General features: G+C 37.8%; 1 protein-coding gene across 7 annotated transcripts in view; it reads right to left on the bottom strand.

Moving 5' to 3' along the window:
• The window catches only part of espn (espin), a 66,304-nt gene that overhangs the window by 6,321 nt on the left and 36,039 nt on the right, over positions 1 to 23,944 (bottom strand). For 5 of the 7 annotated variants that reach the window (XM_017705769.2, XM_017705770.2, XM_017705772.2 and 2 more), the window contains 5 exons: positions 20,964 to 21,122; positions 16,497 to 16,734; positions 12,200 to 12,259; positions 8,514 to 8,659; positions 6,389 to 6,793 (listed from right to left, as the gene is read on the bottom strand). In XM_017705769.2, the coding sequence (XP_017561258.1) occupies positions 6,389 to 6,793; positions 8,514 to 8,659; positions 12,200 to 12,259; positions 16,497 to 16,734; positions 20,964 to 21,122 (1,008 nt within the window). The remainder of the gene's footprint in view (positions 1 to 6,388; positions 6,794 to 8,513; positions 8,660 to 12,199; positions 12,260 to 16,496; positions 16,735 to 20,963; positions 21,123 to 23,944) is intronic. The other 2 variants (XM_017705773.2, XM_017705776.2) reach the window with 1 other exon arrangement.

Raw genomic sequence — 23,944 nt, 5'->3', positions numbered from 1 at the left:
TTTTTTTTGAAGATACTAAAGACAATAACCAAAAGCCTGAGAAGACCTAACGTTTTTAGTGTAGTTTCTCCTACACTACATTGTAGTGTCTACATTTTCACTGCAGACGCTACAGATTACAATCTTGATGTCCTCTTCACACACTTTCCAAAGAGCTGACATTTTGGCATGGTACAGCTGTATCATTCAATTACAGCTTGTGTTTACATAGCTGGCCAAAATAAATAAACAATTAAATAATAGTCTGCCCTAAGAGCGTGCTAATGGCGTATTACGGCTTGAAGTAAATATCAATTCCGATTGTGCACCCTGACTAAAACCCAGTGAAAACACATGTGTGCTATGTGACTGGCTGACTAACTGCTGCCAAGACAGTCTTTGCACGAGGCAACCTCCTTATGATGGCGCTAAGCTGAGGCAGCAGGTGACCATAAGAGGTTTATTTCAGCAAGCCCAGTGAGTTATTTTTACTGTCAGGTGACTACATTCAAACAGTAATTAGACTGTCCAGTATCCTTGATGACATGAGTTTGCAGACTTATCAAGTTTTTATCTATCTGGTTAATCACGTCATGTAATGGGGAAACTGGATTCGTTCTGTATTTTACATCTTACTTTCCATATGTTTTGTATGATATGAAAAAAATCAATTCACAAATGATGAAATCTTGTTAAGTATTTAATGTGCTGAACTGTTAAATAATAACAAAAAACAGCTCTATATATGTTTTATTTATTAATGAAAAAAGAAACACTTCAAACAAACTGCTAAGCAAAATGAAACTTCACCTGCACGTTTCAAAAGCAATTACCGTCGACAAAAAGCTGATTAAATACCATCCAACTAAACAGTAAAAATATGTGAAATATTGCTAATCCCTAAACAATGACAGTAATTATTTGATTCAGTAAGGGATAGCTTATGTCCAGAAAGAGCTTATGTGCTCTTAGTTAACCCAAACACACAGCAAGAACACTTGAGGGTTCTGTGACAAGCATCAAGTATCAACCAATGAGTATTAAGTGTGCATGTCGCAACTGACGTTACTCTTTAGGAACAGTCCTTACCATGATCCCAATATAAAGCTGAAATATTGCTGTTATAATATCATCTCAGTGGGCTATGTTTGCTTCTCATTTATGTTGACAGTGCAGGTTATGTTTTTCTAGACTGAAAAGGAAGTTATTAACACATCAATAGCTGAAAGTATAGCAAGATGCTCTTTAGTAAATTCCAGCAAATACTCATTACTCAGCTGGGATGATGGGAAGTCGTGTTCTGACATTGAAAAATTTGATATTCAAATTTTTACTCATATAAAAACAGTTACTTAAAAATAGAGCATTTAGAAAACAAAAAAAAAATCTAAAATACACACAAATTACTCAAACACATCCATGCATGACAAAGTAAGATACTGAGGTTTTCAACTTAAGTACCTCAACATACTTTCATGAATACAATTCACAATTCAAGTGGATTAAGGTTAACATTACACTTTGTTGTCTGTTTTTCTTGCATCAAATACGCTGATTCCTCATACTGATCTGCATTTCTATCAAGTATTCCTCCAAATCATTGAGAAAAGACAAATTACTGTATAATTCTATATAATTCTATAATAATATATTTGAGACTCATGCATTTCACAATTCATTTAGTATTTTATCAGTCAAACATGAAATATCAACTGGAATTTTACTAATATTTGCACAATCCTTGATAGAGTATGGTACTTTATCCAGTCAGCCTTTAAGTATTATTCTTTATCAGTATTAGGTTCAACGGAGTCACCTCAGACCTTCATCACATAACCTTACTAGGATGCTAGTTTCACAGTGTGCAGCAATATTCTGTATCTGCACAATTGTTATGCAATGAGAGGATCTTTTGATGAGATGCTGTTTGTCTCTAACTGAAAGGTTTTTTCCTCTGACATGTCTTATTTCATAACTTTTTTTTGCCCTATATGATTTTTAGTTAGCTGTCAGATATCAAACAACTCCGCTTCTTTTTCCTTCCAGAAGGCAAAGCTTCGCTCAATATACCTAATAATTTCCTCATTGCTGAACTCTTTAAGCTCATAAATAAGCTTTATGGAATCCTCATTTGGCTCTTCTGTAAATTTTGCTGGGTTTGGTTCTTCAGCATGAGAGTCAGTGGATTCATATGGGGGACTTTCAACTGTTACTTGTACGGCTGCTTGTGCTGCATCCGGTGGTTGTGCTGCACTTGGTGCAGCCAGGTCTTGATTCAGTACCTGAATTTCAGTACAGTCCTGTATGGCAGACTCATTGGTCTGCTGTGTAACATCTGTTGATATCTCCTCAAGGATATTCTCTGCTTTGTCCTTTACAGGCTCTTGTGTTAATTGCTGCTCAGAGTTCTCGACCAAGCTCTGTGAGGAAGCCTGTAAAATGCCAGATGAAGGAGTCTGTACTGCATCTTGCTCCGTCTTTTCTAAAGTGTCTTGTTCTGATGAAGAAGGCATCACAGGTGCTGTCTCAGGTACATGTGGATTAGATGGAGTGCTCTGGACAGGTTGTATGACCTCCTGAAGTATTTCAGGAGGCAGAATCATCTCAGCTGCCTCCAGCAACCCTCCCCCCTCGGCAGTGTCACCAAAGTAGTTCAGTCTGATATCCTCAAAGCCATCTGACCAGTCACGGTTCCCCCTCTCAATGCTTTCCATCACCTCACGGTGGAACTGGCGAATCACTTCCCAAGGGTGGGTGCCAAGTCGATCAAACATCTCGTAGCAAAGCAAGTGCCGAAACTTCCGTTCACTGCGAGACATGTTCATCTCAAGAAGCTGGAAGTAGCCAAGCATGAAAAGATCAAGGGTTAAGCTATTGTAATGAACCGGAGCTCCATTTATGTGGGGAAGGAAGTGCTCAGGCCAGTAGATCATCTGAGCACGGCTGAGACGGCGAATCTGCCGTGAGGGTACCTGGCTCATAATGGTCCTCCAGTGTCCGAGAAGGTTCCCTACCACCTGCCTTTGCTTCATGAATAGCAGGAGGTCATCCTCGGTTTGCAAGCTGTCATTCAACTCAAACTGAATATTGTTATACTGGGAGTGATTTTCCATGCCTGCACCTACACTCCTTTCTTTGGCTGAGTACTTGGGCCTGTAGGACTCAGTCATGGTGTACTTTCTCCAGTGCTCCAAAAAGAGGAACACAATCCTCTCCTTTCGCATCTCGATGGACTCCTGAACATAGCTCAGGTCTGTCTGTACCTCCAGACTGCGTGTGAGGTGGTCTGCTTTTAGTGCAGGACCACTAGAAAGAGGATGTGAAAGATCATCTACGCCCATTTGGTGAACACCATCAGGCCCAGTGTATGTCAAAGATGCACATGATGCTGTTATAACTGGTTCATCCACTAATGCCAAGTTTGAGTCCTGCTCTAGCAGTAAACCTTCAGAAGCTTGAGAGTGGACTTCACAGGCAGTGAAGAGTAGCTCATCTTCCAAGATGGGCTCTGGGGAAAAACTACCCTCACTCACCACTGGAAGGGACCTTTTCCGTTTGTACACTCTGTTCATTTTGTCATCTTCATACTTAGACTGGCTCTGAATCTCATAATTGGCCTTCAGATTTTTTACTGACACACCAAACTGTTTGATCTCCTTCTCCACCTCCTCTCGGGTTGTAAAAGACTGTGATCGTCCAATATTGCCTGAGATAACAGAGGCTGTCTGGACCTTTTCACCTTTCAGACCCTCATATGTATATCCTTGATTAATCATATCTAGGATGTCAATCTCCTTTCCACCTAAGGTAGCAAGGAGGATGGCCATGTTCTTGAGAAGTGTTGAGATTTTACTACACCAGGCAGGAAGGTCCTCTGCTTGCCCATGAACCTGTTTAGGGTTGACCGAGAAGTGTTCATGGTTCAGAGCTGCAGACACAGGAAGAAGTTGTTGTAACTCTTTCTCAAGCTGCTCCAACTCTTTCTCTACTTCTGTCACTTTGTGCATGACTTGCAGGTTCTCAATCTGTCTTTCAATGCGAATGAGATCACCCTCAGTCATCAGTTCACCAAACGGGCCCAGTATAGCATTGTGGGCATGGGAGTAATGCCAGTCTTGGGCCTGGTAATATCCACTGGCAGCGAACTAAAGCAGGGTCAGAGGAGGAGACAGAGAGGGACAAAAACAGGGATGGATTGTTCTTCAGCCTGCAGGTCCAAGGCTTCTCACACATGCTTTTCTCTTCAACCCAAACCTTCAAACCTTACATGGATTTAGTGGTGCAATGGTAGCTGCATTATGAGTGGTCAGTGACTGAGATGAGTAGACAAGCTGTGACCTTTAGCAAACTGCACTTGCTGGGATCTTAATACAGCATGTTTACTTTGGAAAAATTAAGTGGAAAGCTTCCAATTTTAAATTCTTGAGAACTCATCCTAGTTTATTTGTTTTGAATATTTTGTCCTAATTAAGAACCACAAGAGTCTTTAAAAGTATCTGTCATTCCACATTATTTCTCTAATCCACCAGTAGATCACTTGATGCGAGTATTCTTGACAGTCAAGTGTCCCTGGATGCAAATATAAAAATTTGTGGAATGGAAGGTGATTCTAAATGACAACGTAGGCAAGAAGTGAATTGTGGAAAAGTGCAAAAAGGGAGAAAAGTACAAAGATGTAACTGCATTCCAAGACATCAGCTGCAGTGTGAGGGGGCCTTGCATCACACCACTGAATCCCCATGTAAAAACTTAGAGCTGCCATGGACCATCACCAATATCTATGTCTTAAAACCACTTCAAAAATATCACAACTCTGCCTTGGGATGGTCACAGCAGCCCCAAAGTGCACACTGCATCACACTTGTCAAAACCCAGCCACATGAAGAAAAAACATGCACAAGACAGGAAAAAATATATTCATCTGCAGTGCTTTAGTAATATTTGGATCTCAACCAGCAAACCACTCAGACCATTTAAACAGGTAAGACCCTCTTGGTGCTCATATCTGATGCTAATTACATCGATGAGATATTACATTATGGTTGGAAATAACCACGGGTGGTTAGTTTACTCTAAGCTCATGATAAATTGAGAGCAGCGTTTTAGAACCTCTCACTTCTCAGCCCAAAGGAGCAAATTAAAACATGCATGGACAACTGAAGTGGCTCAGGTACCATACATGTCAAACATTAAGCCAATTTTTCATCAAGGTCACCAGACAGTGACAGGTGTGTTTACTTAATATTTACAATGAACAATCCGTCCTTGAGATTGTAGACCAAGTAAACACCACAAAGACACAGCTCTAGAAATGACACAGTACCACTTTTTCTTTTCCGATACAGAAACTAAAGCCTTTAGTGTTGTATGATACTAATACAGTCCTATATATATTTTTAAAAACTACAAAGCTTTAAAATTAGGTATATTTAATTGAAGCACAAAGCAACAGCCTATCGTGTTCAAACTACTCATACATTACTACCCCACAGGAAGAAATACACAGCTAACAACCTGACATCACACAGTGTGATTGAGTGCTATGTCAATCTAAGCTTATTGCTCCAATATGCACGTCTACTACAATTTTAATTGCATTTCTTACATTCAGCTACCCTTGAGCCTATGATCAGTCTTACAACAGAGGTTAACAGTAATGGTTAGAACATGGGTACAACAGACAAAACAGACAAAATGTAATATTGCCTTCTCTTTTCTTCTTAAAAGCTTCTCTCCTCATACACAATCCATTATTTAAGTACCCCAAATCACAATTTTTAAATACAGAACTTTTTTCAGATATTAAACAAGCAAACATATTTTTGCTTTACAACACCAGAAGTTACTAACTTCAGATACGTGAAGCTTAATCATGAACGAGAAGAGAGCTAGAGTAATAAAATGATGTCTTAGCAGCAAAGATATCATTTGGTGAGAAAAATGCACACTAAATAATCACAGCAAAATACCAATACACTATCCTCCATGCAGTTATTAGAGTTGGGATCGCTGACATAATCTAGATTGATAGATTATGATTTTCAAATGTTATACAACAATTTATTCAAAACAAATTGGCAAAATTCAGTACATGAACAGCTGAAATGTGCCATGGAACCACAGGAGGATAGCTACCATTAAGCTGACAATGTGACTTTACTTCCTTAGCAACTGCTTTCCTACTTTATAGCCACTGATACTTAAGCAAAGAATGATCAGAGGATACAAATAAAATCATAATCTTAACTAAAAACTGAGATTGTTTATTCAAAGAAAATGGTAAATATGCCATATGCTGTTATCATTTAAGCATTTAAAGTGACTTTTATCTTTGGTAAAAGTGTTGCTAAGGTACAAAGACACATTTTTATCTCACAAAAAAGTTGAAATGCTTTTCCAGTTTACTCACCTTTTTCTTGTTCTCCTCTTCCTCTTGCATTTTCACTTGCAACTTTCTCACCATCACCTGCCTCTTCCACTCAGGGATGGCTCTGCCCTGTTCGTCATGGGTGGGCACAAGGGCCTCTATATCCACCAGGCTAGATTTGCGCATCTGACCTGATGCGCCATTGCCATTGACGACTGTGGGCAGCAGATCGCAGCTCTGTGATGTGGTCAGGCTTCGAGGGGAACCACCACGTGCCGTGGGAGAAATGGATGTGGGTGGTGGGGATGTGGGCTTTGGTGATTGGACCGCACTGGGCTGAGGCTCGGGTTGAGGCTGGGGCTGAGATTGAGGTTGGGGCTGTGGCTGAGATGCGGGCTGAGATTGAGGCTGGGATTGATTTTGAGGTGGTGACATTGGGCGTTCTCCCTAGAAATGTAAATGGAGTCAGTGGAATTAGAAAACTGAATATGGATCACAGCTGAACGGAATAATTAAAAATATTTCAGTTATCGAAACGTAGAATTTAATGATAATTTATTACTGCTAGTAATAATGTCATATAGTTTATAGCAGTATACAATAATACTGATACAGGTGATATTTCAAGACAGTGATAGACCATTACATAATGCCCATTAAACAGCAATGTCTCTCTTGTAATTTTTTTTCTCAGCCCTTTTAGTCATTTACTGGTTTTACAGGTGTTACAGGTGTTTATTACGTTCTAAAATAAAAATGAATAAAAAGTAAGCAAGGTAATCCAAAGCAACAGTCCTTTCTGGAAATATGGCTTCTACAATACTTCGGCATGCTTTTAAAAGAAGAAAACTGAACAAAAACGTCCAGTTAAAACCAGCTATTTAGGTTCGTAAGTCAGTCTTTTATCATATAATAGCAGTACACAGGAAGCATAGGTTCATTAACCTTATTAATGCAAACTTAAGTTCCATTCAAATACTGAGATATATTTGTAAAATATGGTGATACTGAATTTTATAAATACTGCCAAGCCCTATTTTATGGTCTATAACAAAACATGTATAACTTCATGATTTGTTGGCGTTCTCTTTGTTTTCACAGTTTTAGATGTAGGGCAAACAAAAAATAGAGAAGTAATCTGTACAGTTTACTGTTTCCACTGTGTTCACAGTTAATAAATCATGATGGGAAAAATCTAACTGTTATCTACTCAACAGCATGAATGTGTTATTCTGGACAAAGGATTAGTTGACAGGTCATAAACCTCTCTCCTATATCTGGTCTCTCACTAGCTAGGCAGTGATTAAATCTTGCTTGGCAAAATCTGTTCATTGTATATCCAGATCTTGTTTGAATGTTGAGCAACTAGTACTTTTCCCAGTGCCAAAACTTCTAAGTACAGCATACGAATATATTCCTTAAATTAAACACATAAAAGTGCAATGTAAATACGATTACTTCTATACATTTCAGACAACTTTTGGAAATGCGTATTTATTATTCATATTTTATACAGCAATACATAAGTATATGTACTGCATTTTTAAATGGGAATCTTAATGTCATCTTTGCACACCCATGGGATATTGGTCTGGTTGGTCTTTTCTTACTTAAGAATGCACATTACTAACGCAAACAGCATGCATAACTGACTGTCTTATTTACCTGAACAAGAAGCCCAATGCCTATGCTTAATATATGCGCATATGGTACACAGTAAGTGTGTCAAAATGATGTACCAGATAGTCACATCAGTACACAGTTCAGGCCTTTCCCCTTTTCTAATGCACCATATGCAACATATAATGGGTTGAATGAGGTTGAATTATTTTCTTATTTCCCCCTTAAAATCCCAGGCTTATTACGTGCTAAGACTTACTGTTACGCAATACAAACTGGTGGAGCTATTCTTAGATCACAGAATTGTGTAATAAAGCTCTGGGCCTACCAGCAGTTTTCAGGGGTTAAACCTCATTACACCTTATCTGTTTTATGTAAGTTATCTGTATTATCTCTGTTAAATTAAAGGGAAAAGGGAAATCTTTGCTTTCGATTCATTACTGGATATACAAATGCTTTTTAATCCTCAAATTAACTGAGCAATGTAAATGAACAGAAGCACAACACCACATGTGTAGAAATTGTATAGGAACTAGTCAACACCTACGTTGTTCCCTGCAGTGCCACTGTTGGAGAAGACAGTTGTGTAGCCTTTACTGTGAGGTGTGGGCTTCAGACTCTTCCCAGCTTTAATTTCGGCCAGAAGCTCAGAGTTATCTCCAGTGGGGGACATCATGTTGAAGGATTTAGTACCTAAGACAAAGAGAGAGGGAATGTGAGACAGATAAAGGCAGAAGAGAGCGCAAGCGAGAGTGTCCCAGACAGTAATCACCTAAAATACAGACACTCAATAAACATGCTAGGACTTGGTCAACAATAAGATACAAACTTTAGATACAAGTTTACATACAAGATACAAAATTATTCAAAATCAATCAAATTTTTAAATAAAGCATTTAAAAAAAAAAAGCACAGTAGTTTAAAGCTGTAATTCAACTTTAGAACAGTAAAGAAATGCCTCTATTATTGTTCAAACACACTGAGAAATGGTTCTGAAAATTGGTAGAGAAAAGAGCTCTAATTTTTGTATGTGCTTTGCATATGCCAAACTGCATGCCATAAAACTGGATAGCTGAATTGAACTGATTATTCTGTTTATGAGAAAAAAAAACACAGTATCAAAGTAATATAAATTTATTCAAATCAAACAAACATGAATGTTAAACGCTGTGCAAATGATGAAGAATACACTTTTCTCCAAAGGGTCAAATTAATCTTGTTTCAATGCAAGATTAAATCATAATCTGCTTGCGAAAGTGCATTGAATTCCGCAAGTTTTAATCACATTATTCAATTCCAAGTCTGGGACAAAGAACACTTGTCTACACCTGCACTGTACTCAGAACCTCAAATCCTAAAACAATGTTCAACTGTGCCACACATTCATTTTGCATTTCATTGTTCTTTTTTATGTGTAAAGAGGGAAATATGACTACAAAAAAAGTTAAAAGTTCTCAAAGTTAAAGTTTAAGTAAAGGACCGAGCATATGTGTTCCTTGAAAATGAACAAAAATCAATATGCCGAAAGCAAAGGAATGAATTTAAACTAAAACTTTGTGTTATTTGATTCTTCACACACTAGCATTTTATGAGGACATCAAACTCTAAGACTTAACTTTACACAATCCCATCTGTTCTCATGCAAGAAAATAAAAGCTCTGATATTACGAACCAAAAACTGTACATCACCTGTGGATTCTGATTGAGCTCCTCTGCGACTTCTTGAAGCTGCCCACTATCTGTCTTTCATAACGAACACTAGAATAAACTAATAATGTTTAGCTGTAAAGCTTTGCCTCCACTTCCAGCTCAAACCAGCAACTGCCTGTTTTGGTGCGTCTCGCCGTCTCTCTGCCTCTGCCTCGCTCCCTCTCCCTCTTTCTGAAAAAAGCGAGCCTGGTCAGTGCAGGCCCACTGCAGTCGGGGAAACTCTAAAGAGATCAGCGCTAATCGACTTGGACAGCGAACTACTGCCAAATTGGAAGTGGATTTTAAGTCTACTCTCTAACCCCAGACTCCCCTCTTCTACATTCTCACTGGCTTTCCCCCCCTCTCACACCCCTCTTTCACTCATCCTCTCATCACCTCTTTTCACCTCATCTCCGTTCCACTTTCCCTTCACCACCACCCTTTAGTAGCCCCCTCCTCACTTAACAAAGCGCACTAAGTAGCTACACTGAGGGAGATTAGTAGAAAAGACCTCAAGCATAGTGTCAAACCGTGCCATGGAGAAAAGTCGGATACACACGCACACACACCACTTACACACACAAATACGCTCACGTACATGCTCAAATGAGAGTTGGACAATCAGCTTGACCAAACATGCAACATACATTCATGTCCACGCAGAATTTTTAAAAGTACATGTCAAACACATCCACACGCCAGCCACAGTGCCTTCAGCCTTGACATCCTGATAAATCTTCATGGTATAACTTAAACAGGGCCTAACAGAAGTGGTGCCCAGGATCCTCACGACAGATGTGTTTGATGTGGTATGATCTGAAGCGAGTGACTGTAGAAGGCGTGGTGGAAACCCGACCGATGAAGGCAGGGTTCAGTCACCAAGGCTGTCTATGACGACAAACTCACTGACACTGTTTGCAGACCATTATACTAGTGCCTGACTAATGCAACAGTTTTGCCATCAAAAACATTACAGATTTAAAGGTACAATAGTACTGATAAGAGATAATTGATATTATAAGCCGAACTGTTACTGTTTACTGGTTGATGTAACTATCAAATACAAGATACAAGATCAAATATCAAATGTCAGGACTGTCAAGTCACATAAACAGCATAAACTCACAAAGTAGTACAAATGCTATACAAATCCAGAACAAGCCACAAGCCACTTATAAATAACCTTTGGGGTCACTGGCATGCTCTGCATTTTCAGCCAAATCCAGTATATTCCTTAATAATTATAACATGTTTATTCTACAACACATTTTCAGTGCTTGAAAGTAAAATCGCAACAGTGCAATTGTCCATTTAAGCAGATTTAGTATACCAAAAAAAGGGTAATTAAGTCATATAAAATTCTAAATGAATTAGCTGGGCTTGGTTTTATGTTTGAAGCCTTTAAAATCACAAAATGCAGCTTTCAAAGTACAACTCCTGGTCCATAAATTCTGATTTTCTCAAATGTCACATGGCACAACTGTTAAAAAAGGCTTTTATGCTGACATGATATTAAGAAAGAGTAAATAAAGTAAAAGCATATCTTCAGGGCGTAATGTCAAGGTCAGAAGTGCTTTCACAAATATTAATTCATGACTGGTTCATTTTTCTAAATCAGCTTGTGTGACCCCAGGAAAATGAAATGAAACGAAATGAAAATGAGTTGTTTTTATTATAATAATATTTATTTATTAGTGAAAATGTATGTACGAACCTTATTTTCAAAGAGTTTTCAAAGAGTGTTCAAGTACAAACACTAATTTATAAATGTTTTTAGCAGTACTAAATAACTTAAAAATATTAGATATGTATAACAATATATTTATATCAATAAAAACAAATTTGTTTTTCTTGTATAAAATAAGAACATTTAGGATTCAAGGATTTAAGCCAACGATAAATTTGCAGTCTCTTATATTGGCTTTTTTCATAAGCCAAACAATGTATCGGTTGGGCCAACTTTATATCCTAATATGCTGTGACTCGTTTGGCATCACTGTGAAAAAAGACTTTGGGGAAACAACAGTAAGACTACGCACATAATGTGAGCGAAGCTGAAATGTAAGTTAGAATTAAGTTATCACTATAAATTTAGCTCACATTTATGTTACAGGTATCCCAGCACTAAAGGTGACAAACTACAGATGTGGAATAAGCATGCTGCAACTGGTAATCAAAACCACATCAGCTGTAGTGAGGATCCCGTAGTGTTGCAGGGAAGAGAAGGAATGGCATTGACCTATTTCAGAAATAGTTTGTGCCTCACAATTAAACCACATAGAGTAACTAAACCAAACAGATACTTTCAATGTGCAAGAGATCCACTCTGAACAGAAAAATCTATTACAAATCATGCTTATTAGGCTTCCCGAATGATGTGAAAGTAGAAAGCTTTGTCATCCAAATGTCAAGTTTATATCAATTTTAATGGAGTCTGTATTATCTTGAGGTGGCAGTAATTCAACAGGTAGGACACACATATAAATACACACACAAACACACACATGGGAGAGAAGTGTGGTCTGGTGGGACATAAATACTCACTCTTCCTCTGCCGAAGTGATTCTGGAGCAGGAGTGACAGAAGCAGAGGAGAGATTCTCTCCTTTAGAGCGATTGCATAGAGAAAAAGAGGAAGCAAAGAGGACAGAGCATGGGCAAAAGAGAGATCAGCAGGAAAATCAAATTAAAGAAGTTCAAGTTCAAAAGGAATAAAATGAGAGGTGGAGGAAAAGAAGGAGAGACACAGGCACCCCAGTAAATAAGTGAATAAAAAAAAAAAAAATCATCAGTATGAGAGCGGGTGAAAGGAAGGGGGTATGAGAACAGAGAACACAAAAAAGGCAAAAAACAAATAAAATAACTAATTAGTAAATAAACAAATTCTGTAAAATGTATATAGGCAAAAATGTGTGATATGTTTGGTGATGTACAGTTTGCTGGAAATTTTCTGTAAGCTGCATGTGCCATTTTAATAGAAGGGATTTGGCACTGAAACTCTGCGATGTCATGAATAGAGGTGAAGTTCTGATTCTTTAGGAAATTATCACAATTTTCAAATTTCACTACGACTTCAATATTTTTACACAATTTAAAACCAGATCAGTTTTGTGGCCAAAAATCTGTGGATTATCTATTAAGTAACATTATAATCGATCATAGTGAGTTGTAATATTCCAAAATTGATGCATTAGTATCAGTATATTCAGATCGATGATACATTTCTACATCCTTGTTAAACTAGGTATAACATAATGCACCATTATTTTTCTTCTCATTTTTGCACTTTAAAGCCCACAATCTAAAAAAACACGTTACTTTAATATTCACCATTATTCTGTGACAAAATGCATCTTGTCTTATTTCTGAGTGGTTATTTATTGGTGTTTGATCACAGAGATCACAGAGTCCTACCATAGTCCAATACATTACATCCAAGTGTAATGAACTGCCTATTTGTAACAATGCCCTTTTGCTTACACAGGCCTCCTAAGCACTAAGCAGACTTTGCTGGCTGTCAGTCCGCCGTATACAACCTGCTCAGGTTCTCACTGCGCAGACCAGCCACAACAGATTTGTCTCAGGCAGGGGTGCCCAATCTTATCCGCAAAGGGCCGGTGTGGCTGCGGGTTTTCAATCCAACAAAGTAGGAGTTCACCTGATCAGGTTTTGAAGACTGAGACCAACTGAATCAGATGTGTTCCTGCTTGTGTGGAATGAAAACCTGCAGCCAGACTGGTCCTGTGTGAATAAGATTTGATACCCCTGATCTAAAGCAAAGGTGTCCTGGCACACAAATGGACAGCGTGACGCTACAGTAATGCAGGCAATAGAAAGCAGTGTATTTTGTTGACATAATCTTGACTTAAAGTACTCACTAAGGATGTTACCCACAGCCTGAGACATGTCAGATGTCTTTTGGAAGACGAGCAATTAAGTAAATGGCAGAACACTAAACCCGATTTCCAGGTAACGGTAGACCCTGTGCATTAATTTGTAAAGAGATATCTGAAAAGAGCAACCTGGGTGCTCTCATGTTAACAGAGTGAATCTTTAAAAGATTTACACTGCGTGGCTACTGCAGTTTACGTCAAATACTTTACACGCTGTGTGCGATTTCACTGAATTCAAACTATACAACCATCACTAGATTGTTTCATATTCATAAACAGATAGTTGGCCATCAGAAATTGAAACAGCTGGCCCCGAGTTAAGCATAGCTGACCACTTGGAAGTCATCGTCATAGCTAGCAGTAACAAAACCATTTCGTAACTTTTATCACTTGCTGCGCATTGAAATTTCAGACAAAAGTGAATTCTAAACTTTCTAACAAGAACACATTTGTGTAAATAAGTTATAATTTAATGAAAAGGTATTGTTATGTGTACTAGGCCTGGACAATAGGACGATGTAGTTGAATATCGTCAATGATGGGCAAGTAACCTGATGGCGATGTGTAAAAAGCAATAATTGCCATTTGGTAAAAGAACTGAGAGAGATTTAGAGAGCACTAATTTGCCATTAAAAAGCTGGAAAAATATGTTGGAAAACTGGGTTCTTCTTCAAGAAGTCCAGGCTTGGGCAACAGTAGTCAGTTTCACACAGAGAGAGAAAGACAGAGAGGTTTGTAAAGAATTTTGATATATAATTTCTCTCTGCTACGCACTGTAATGCTAGCTTTACCAAACAGATTCCCCCTTAATTTATTATTTTTTATATTGTATATTTTACTTGTGTGAAAGGAAACGAAAATGGATACCTACATATTTTGGAACTTCAGCTCACCTCAAAGAGACTCGCGGTATTAGATATAAAATGAGTTAAAATGGCTAAAAGTTAGCACAGAGCAACTTAACTCTAACCTGAAGAGAAAGTTCCTCTGATCCTTGCCTATCGCCAGTGTGCAGTATTTTCTGTACAGATTAAATGTCCCGTGGTTAGCTGAATAAAATGCTGTTGTAACTGCAGAAAACACCTTGTTTTTCAGGTGGAAAGCATGGGGACATGGCTGTGGAAATTACTTGTGGTCTGAAGTTTCTTCAGCAGGGAGCATTATTAACAAAATCTGCAGCAGATGACTCTTATGACTGCACGTGTTTGCAGTAAGATATAATGACAGATATTTTAATAATATCTTCATCTAATTATTGATATATTATCGACAATTGAGATTTTTTATCTCAAATATATATTTTTTAAGATGATGCCCAGGCCTAGCGTGTACAGACTTGTTTTGTGAAAGTATCCTTTACAAATTTGTCATATTTTTGTCACTGGCTAGCAAGTGCAGACTCAAACAGAATTCTGTCTAAGCAAGGTATAACTGACAAATTGAAACCTATATAGAGTATGTGAGCATTCACAGTGTTACCACTTTGCTTTATAATATAAATCTTGAGCACAGACACTCAACACTCAATAATGCTATGGGATCCCTGTCAATCTGTGGAATGTGCATCACCACACTGTTATTGCCGTAACTAAGTTTTTACTTAATAAGGCCATACCGGGAGCTTCACGTCAATTTAATGTGATGCTAATAGATTCCTAAGAGTAATAGATCCTCAGCAGCTTACACAGCATGACTGCAGCCATATACTCAATGTTCAGCAATAGATTTTTATGTGACTTATCCTCAAAACACCCGACTGTTCCCTGACTGCCAATTCCTAGCATAAAATGCTCCATATATATATATATATATATATGAGATGTGGCAAACATATTTTAATAATTCATGAATAGCTTGACACTGCAGGCCCTAATCAGCCCATACTGTATCTTCTCTTGGGTATGCTATTCACAGTGACAGAATTTGAACGCCAGTTCACTATTATTTTATAATAGTGTTATTTTTATTACACTTTTTGAGCAAGACCTCTTGTATGCTTACATTTTTTAAACATAATAGGCCTAAATGATATTTAAAATTACTGTAAGTAAATACAGTTAAGTACAGTTTGTAAACTTAAACTGTAAGTACAGTTTGCAGAGTTTACATTCCATCTTCTTAGAAACATATTCACAATTTCAATTAATTCTTTTTTCATATTGTGTCCTAGCTGCTTTTTATTGCCCATTGCACAACTGCACAATCGCACAAATTGTTGAGGTTTATTGTGTCACATGGTTGCACACAAAGAAAATATATTGACAGATTTGCTTTAAGTTCACTTGTCTTGGCAATTATTGTTCATGCAATAATCTGACATCCTTTAATTATGTCAATTCAAAGTACATGTTTTTCAGCACATGGACACATTCAGTAAAACAGAACTAAAATATTACTTCTATTTAGACTTACTAACTATGTGACCTACACTTCCATTTACAAATATATCTAGAACTTTGTAAAAATAAACTAAGTGAACACTTAAATAACAAAATAATGTGATTAGCAGATAGTAGAGAATGCTCTGGATTTTTTATCCCTTAAGTTTCTTATTTGTTCATTTTCATTTGAAAAATTTCAGCACTGTATAATAAAAAGGTTTGTGACTATATCTGGTCCTCAATGTTCAATGAAACCTGGTGCCCGACTACACCACTACTGATTCTTTGAGTGGAGAAACCACTTCAAAATTGTGAGCTCATCTTCCATCTGTCTGATGACACATCCATGAATCTCCTTTGCTACCTATTTGACCCCTGCCCTTCCTTTAAATATTTAAGAGAAAGAAACAGAGTGGGAGAGGGAATTAAGAAGAGTAAAGCACTACGGTTGTGAGAGAGCAGGCTGTAAGTACAGCAACTGTACATTTATAAAAGGAAAACACCAAACAGTGACATGAGGGAAGAGCTGAGATGGGAGGTTGATGCACAACAGTCAGCGAGTACTCACTGCTTGAAGAGGAGGAGAGGCGACGATGGCTGGAGGCTCCTGAAGCAGTGGTGTTGTTCTGGGGAGGTGTGGGGAACTCAGAGGGGAGAGGAGGTGGAGGAGGTGGAGTTGGCATGGGGTTTGTGTTGCTGCTGGGTAGAGGAGGAGGAGGAGGAGGTATGGGCATTTCCTCTGTGGCTCCTGTTCCATTCTCTGGAGCAGGAGCAGAATCTGCAGGCTCCTCCAACAGCACAGAACCCTGCAGGTGAGATGGCATCATTTTACTTCCAAATCATGCCAAAATGAACAGAGCTGAGCAAGACAGTCTTTGTTAATCACTTCTAACATGGCTAGTAGTGAATGGCAGCTAATTGGGGGCCAATTATTAAGCCACACAGTTTCAGTTCATGTTAAATGACCTAAATAAGATTCAGAGCAAATCACTGCTGTCTAAAAAAACTGTCTTCTTTTTTTCAATTTTGACATTTCACTTTTTTTACATTAACTTTATTTAAATTTACCATTTCGGAGATGCATTTTTTGAACAGCAACAAAATGACTAAGGACACATGTTAATAAATTAATAGTGAACAATTTATTCTGAGAAAAATCCCAACTCTCAAATGGTCATGAGAGCTTTTAATGAGGCATGAGACCTACATTTAATGTTTGGGACAACATTATTTTTATATTATTTTTAATAATATATATATATATATATATATATATATATATATATATATATATATATATATATATATATATATATATATATACTTAATGACCTCTCAGCAGTTAATTAAAAATGTCTCCCCTTCCTCCACAATAGATGACACAAATGGGCCCACAGTTGGCTTTAAACATCTCAGAGAGGTTCAATAGCTAAATGAAGATGATCCGGTGGCTCAAAGGAATGAGGAGACATCTGTTGCTGCTAAGCCCCACAATCCTCCACACTACCAGTCTCAGGGGGCTATTATTTACCCTCAGTTCTCCCAACTGTCACAGAGTTAATGAGGTGAGGCCTCTCCCTCTGTGACATGTACCCCCACAGACTACGCCCTCTTACGCGTGCCAAACGCGTGCTTGACACGTGCTTGTTATTCCCTCCCCTGTAATAACCCCCGTCCCCCTGCCCAGCTCCCTCCATATGGTCCATTTCATGTTTTATATCACTATGCATGTCACTGCTAATGGGTCTTTACCCAAGGGACACATGAAGCGCCATCTGGTCCATTGGAGTGGGCTGGCTACCTACTGGGTGTCTAATTGGCTCAGTGAAGATTATACCCAATAGCAGGGGAATAAAAAGTTTAGGGGGGTGCATGCACTACTGACACTCTATGGTTCCTGTTTTAGACTTCTCAAGAAGTTTGGTAAATCATAGAAATTGCTATTATTTCTGGCAATAACAAAAAATGTTATTTTACTTTAATCATTGCTTGCTTGTAGCTCACTGAAACAATCTGAATTTTGGATTTGTCTTGAAACATTTAATTGATACTAGCTTTGTGTTTGTAGGTAAAGAGGAGATGTTATGGTTTAAAATAGCTAAAAAAAGTTTTTTTGTCTGTATGGTCTGATTTTGCAAAATGTAAAAACACATTTTACATGTTTGCCATGTTTTTGTCATTATTCGGGCTATGAAACAAAAATCACCTAGATTCTTAGATCACCTACTGGCTCCCTGTCAAAGTCAGGTTTTAAGTGCTTTTGCTTGTTTGCAAAGCTTTTAATAATTTAACCCCTAAATACATTTCCAGCCTGCACACTATGTTTAAACCAAAGGGAATTCTCAGGTCCTCAGGCACTGGTATTTTACTTATTCCGAGAGTCAGAACCAAAATTAGTGAGTTTTGTGTTTTTATGTTTAATAGTTATGGTTTGGCTCTATGGAACAATGTCTGATGACCTACGATTTGATGCCACTGTATTTTCTTTTAAAAGCAAACTTTACAAACCTTCCTAGTTTCTTTTTTTTAATTTATTTTTACTAAAGCCAGGTTTTATATTAACTTATATGAACAGTCTTTATTTTTTACTTTGTCTTCTTGTAAGTTTATGCTTTATTTCTAAAATTTCTAAACTTTGCCTGGCACTTCATATATGAAGGGTGCTATAAATGAAGTTATTATTAATATTATTAATACTACTACTAATACTACTACTGCTACTACTACTAATAATAATGATAATAATAATGCCAATAATAATGCTATTAAATAATTTTCAAATGCAATTTAAGTACATTGCAAAATGACAGCAATATTGCTACATTTGAATTGGTAATTAAATGAATAAATAAGAATGCATTTTTCATAGTATTGTTGATGTCAGTAATGATTTATAAAACATTGTGTTTTTAATTCAGGTACTATCATCAAATAAAACTCATAACATCATGAGAAAAGCTAACGCATAGTGTGTTGGATTCTAATCCATTTTCAGTTTAATACTACACTTGCACAAACGGCAGAGGCCTCACACTGTACTAAGGCCAATGGGGTGTAGTTCCTGTTTGATGACAAACACAAAAGCTCAAGGCCCCAACTGTCATTGTTATGTAACATGATAAAAGAGCTGAGCAAACACCCTCCACTGTTTATTGAACAGTGCAATAGACGTGCACATTAAAAGCTAGGTCATGTTAGCGTTGGGCCACACCTTGCACGGATTTGTGTTGTAATGTGGCAGGTGAGAGAAAGGAGCTAGGCTGATTTGGACCAAAGACAGCTGGCAGCTGTCCACACGCACAAGACACAGTCAAAGTCATGTGACCACCACGCTGCCACCACATTTGTATTGTTATTGATTATATTTCAGCAATAATTAGCATTAATTAATTCAAATATAAATGAAAGTGCCATGTGAAGATGCCCATCTTAAAGAGTATTAAATAGTATTAATGGTATTAATGTGCTTATTATCTGCCTAATATATTAATTGTTTTCTTTTTGCCCATATGGCAATTGTACTTGGCCAAGCCAAACCTTCTTGACATGTATACGTGAGGCCACATGTCAGAGGCCAGAGTAAGTGTACTTGGCAAAAGCTTTAAGAGCCAGGCTGATAATCGGATCTGAAGTTCAGCATTTTGATGATCATCTCTGTTTGTTTTCTTGTTAATAAAAGGCTCTAATATGAGCTAAGCGCATCTCTAATACAACTTAAGGAAACACTGACTCAATGTCCCACCTTACTGGACTGATGAAAATAAGTGGCACGTGTCAAGTACAACCAATCAAAACCTCTCAATCAAAAATCTCAATGTCCTGCCCACAGCATTATGGACTAGTTGAGACATGGACCACATGTCAAGTAAAACCCATACTAACACTCTTCGCTGTGCTTTACTAGGGGCAGTATTTAAAAAATAATAAAACAAAAACAAAACAGCTGTTGTTGTATTTTCTTCTACAACAAGGAGGGGTTTGGCAAAAAGCACAGTTCACAGCTAACTACTTCACTCCCTTACTCTCTCTCACACAGCTTTATCAATAGATTTTAAAGTCTTAACCTTTTTTGTTGCAGTGCTCAAATCTACTGTCGCTAAACAAACATTGCTTGTACATGCAGCTCAAAACCTGCCTGAAACGTCTTGTGTCATTGCAGGCAGTAAGATTACTGTGAATGAGAGAAAACATTTGTGCAGACTTAAGCTTCTTTTTCTTAATTCGGTCACTTTCTGGCATCTGTAAAGTGAGTTTGCTTTTTATTGCTGTCTATTTGGTGGATTTATACATTACCCTTTGGAAGGATAACCTGCGCATCTGCATTACAAGTAGTAATATTACAGGCACAGTGAAACAGAACGAAGATTTAATGAACCATTCTTTAAGGTAACAGACAAAATACTCATACAAAAATAATGAATAATAATAAAAATGAGAATCACTAGATAGGTTTTAATGCAAACAATACGTGTGCTTATTGCAATTCATAGCTTGAATTAATTTTTATTTGCTTGATTTTGGGTAGCTATATATTTTCTTTTTTTTTTACATTATTTTAAACAGCAGTTTCTAAGTTTATTTATTTATTTATTTATTTATTATATATATGTAATACATATTACCAATTTTCTCATCATCATTTCTAAACATTCATACTGTCTGGAAGGTCCATGTGCTTTCTTATTACAATGTCCAAATGTTTGCTGTTAGAATTTCATTAAACATTGTAATGAACATCAGTGCTTTGTGTTTAAATTGTGATCCTGTAAAATTTTCACATTCTAAACTAAATGAATATCTGGCCTATATATTGGTTTTTGTCCTCTTTGTCAACCAATAATCGGTGTCGGGCCCCTAAAAAGAATTTCTGTTGACCACTATGTTAGAAGTTCTAAGCTCAAACAGACCCCCTGAAGTCTCACTGTAGGCCAAATAGAACATCGAACAACGATCTCTGTCGTGAATCAGATTCAGAACATGAAATTTAGTAGTGCAGTTTACTTCAGGTCTTCAAACGATTTCATTAGTAGCTTACCTCCTCGTTGGGTGCCATGGTTCTGCAGGAGCGCTGGTCCGTGGTGTCGTTGCCCAGGGTCTTGTAATAGTCCCCTGTGCTGGGCTGCTTACTGAAGCTTCGTGACTTCCTGTTGGAGTCCACCCGCCGCAGTCTCTCCGGGTTTTCCCCTGCTGTCAGCTACAAAAAAAAAAAACATACAATATTTAGTGCAGGACCACAAACAACACAAAAGCTTGTGTCTTATATCTGACACCTCACACAGTACTGATCCACTATTATACTTTTGATATCCATAACAATATCATCCTTAATGCATACAATAATATGGGCATTTGAATATAGTGTCCTGTTTTGTAAAGATACATAAGATCAAGGCTGATACTACTGTGAAAATTGGTTTTGAACTAGTGGTCCTGCTCTCAGAAACTTAATGATGCCTTACTGTATGGATTCCTAGAATCCATGGCACATAATGGGCAGATGGAACAGAATGTTAGACTTTTTAGTCTGTCAAGGGAGCCATGAGTCATGAGCTTATGGTGAAAAATGTATTATGAAATTCAATATGACTGCTAAAAAATTGCCATAGGTTTGACTTATTTGTTCTAGGCAGATATGTCAAATAAAATAAAACAAATCTGAACAAAAAAGAGCGTGAAGCATGGTGTGTTTGATCTGTTAAGTCAGACACTTTAAAAAGGTTATTTGAGGCTTGATGCTGTCAAATTAACAAGTGGGCTTATCAAAAAGTGAAAAAATAATAATAAAAGAACAAAGAACAACCTTTTTCCTTTGTTTTGTGCTTTTAGGATTAAGGTGTCCAGTCAATTTAATGCCTAAATTATACAGATATATTATTCCAGATATATTTATTATTATGCATATGAATTCAAATTCTACTTCAGCAATACTGATTTATACTGATATATTTTGAGAGAGATAAACAACCATATCCAAGTAACACGACTCTGTTCTCCAGGTCTTTCTAAACTTGTGGGAAGGCTTCACATGACTAGTGCAGATTTACTCCATTGAGACGGAAGGAGAAACAAAAAGACTTTTCATGGCCCATGAGCTGAACTTTAACATAGTCGTCTAAGCTTTACCATTTTAGCGGAAGGTATGCAGACAGAGGCCTGGGTGAGAGTCTGAGTGACCTCTTGTGGGGTGTTTCAGTAACATTGCTCTCACTTTCTTCTTCTGTCAGTCACTCAGGTGGCGCCAAGAGAGGTTTTAGCTGGTCTGGGATCAGTATTGCTTTCCGTATTAACAAGATAGTTTGACCCAAAATGCTAATGCTACTAATAATGAATGAGAGCCAGTAAGGAGCGGATAGATTTCTGCATGAGGTCGTGCTATCTAAAGCTGGTCTCCACTAGCTTTCATTCATTTTTAGCTATGCTAGAATTTCATATGGATAAACTAATTCAATGCTATATTTGGACTATTTTAAACCTTGCTTTAGAAAATCTGTTTAAAGAAAGGAAAACTGAAATGCTTTGAACGATATCGTCCCAACATTGCATTGTATAGACATCCTGAGAAAACCTAGAAAGATCCACCTACTGGAAATTTCCATGTCTTCCACCAAAAAGCAGCACTGCTTTTCCTGATCTTAGTGGATTTTACTAATGCAAAAAACCCTTGATTTGCATTGTAATCCAACATTGCACAACCACTGCATGTTACAAAGCAAAAACCTTTATCCATTACCTACATTCTTCACATTTATTGTGAAGAAATATATCAACTGTGTGGTGTTTATGTTGTACAGTTCATCATTATTGTACAATAAAAGGGTGAAACAGGTGACAGAAGAATAGACTAGTAGGACCAGCTTGAATAATTAAAAGGTACCAAAGAGCAATTATGATACAGGGCACTCGTTTTTCAATTACACTTGAAAATAAGCCATTATCAAGAGCTACAATGTGCCTTCAAGCACATCAGCACCAAAGGATACTGGTCATAAACAAATAAATAAAGAAAGCCTTCAGCCTCCATCACAGACTGTTCTATAGGTACTATGGCAGGAAACATGACTCACCTAATGTCTATGCCTTACCCATTACCAAATACTGACTCTGAGGGGCAAATTAGCCTTCAGTGTTATGTTCTGTTCTTTCAGTGGCCAATTTGCATTGTTGACTTAAGCCCCCTCCTCCCTGTAGACTTGTAACATGAGCTGGTCCAGTGCAGATGGTGTGATTGTCATACCTCGGGGAAATCGCTGCCTGAAAGGTAATGCTGACCTCTGCACAGCACAGATGTGCCTCTCCAAACCCATCCCCATTCAAACCTGTTGAATGTTTCATTTCTCATCACGTACACTTATTTGCTACTTTGCTGTGAGTTGACTCATAGTGAAGTACAGGTCATGCCAATTCTCTTACTTCATAAACATAAAAGTTAGCATAGATCATCTAAATGCCAAAATAAATGCTCCATTATTTAAATTAAATATATAATCATCTTTCAAAGTAAAACTGGACAAACATTATTACTATCTCAAAAAACACGCATGGCGCTTAAGTCTTCTAGTGCATAGGAAATATCCAAGAAATTGAAATGCCTTGTGCTTGAGTTTCAAGTAGGATCAAACTTCCAAACTCTTGCAAAACCCTAATCCAAATACCATCTAATCAAAGAATAAAGCCTCTATAAGCCACACTGTGTTAGACCAAGGGGCCTTACCCTGTCTCTGTGCCGGTAGTCCAGTCAGTTTCAGAGAAGCTGAGAAGTTGGTGGATGCACAGGTGTCACCAGATCCCCATTCCGCTGCGGTGTGACACTCTACCTGCCGCTCGCTTTACATTTTCCCACCCCCTGCCGTGCAAGCACCAATCCTGGGCCACCACAGTGACATCACTGCCCATGTACTGACCAACCACAAGCTGTAGCGACTGAAGCTTCTCATGCAAAGCCCGGTTACACAGCCACAGGGCATGGCCGCCCAGTATCAAATCCACAGCCATCTTACCGATTTCGTTATGCACACT

The sequence above is a fragment of the Pygocentrus nattereri genome, chromosome 29 (assembly GCF_015220715.1).
Source record: "Pygocentrus nattereri isolate fPygNat1 chromosome 29, fPygNat1.pri, whole genome shotgun sequence".
NCBI lineage: Eukaryota > Metazoa > Chordata > Actinopteri > Characiformes > Serrasalmidae > Pygocentrus > Pygocentrus nattereri.
This window is presented reverse-complemented; position numbering and strand designations above follow the sequence as displayed.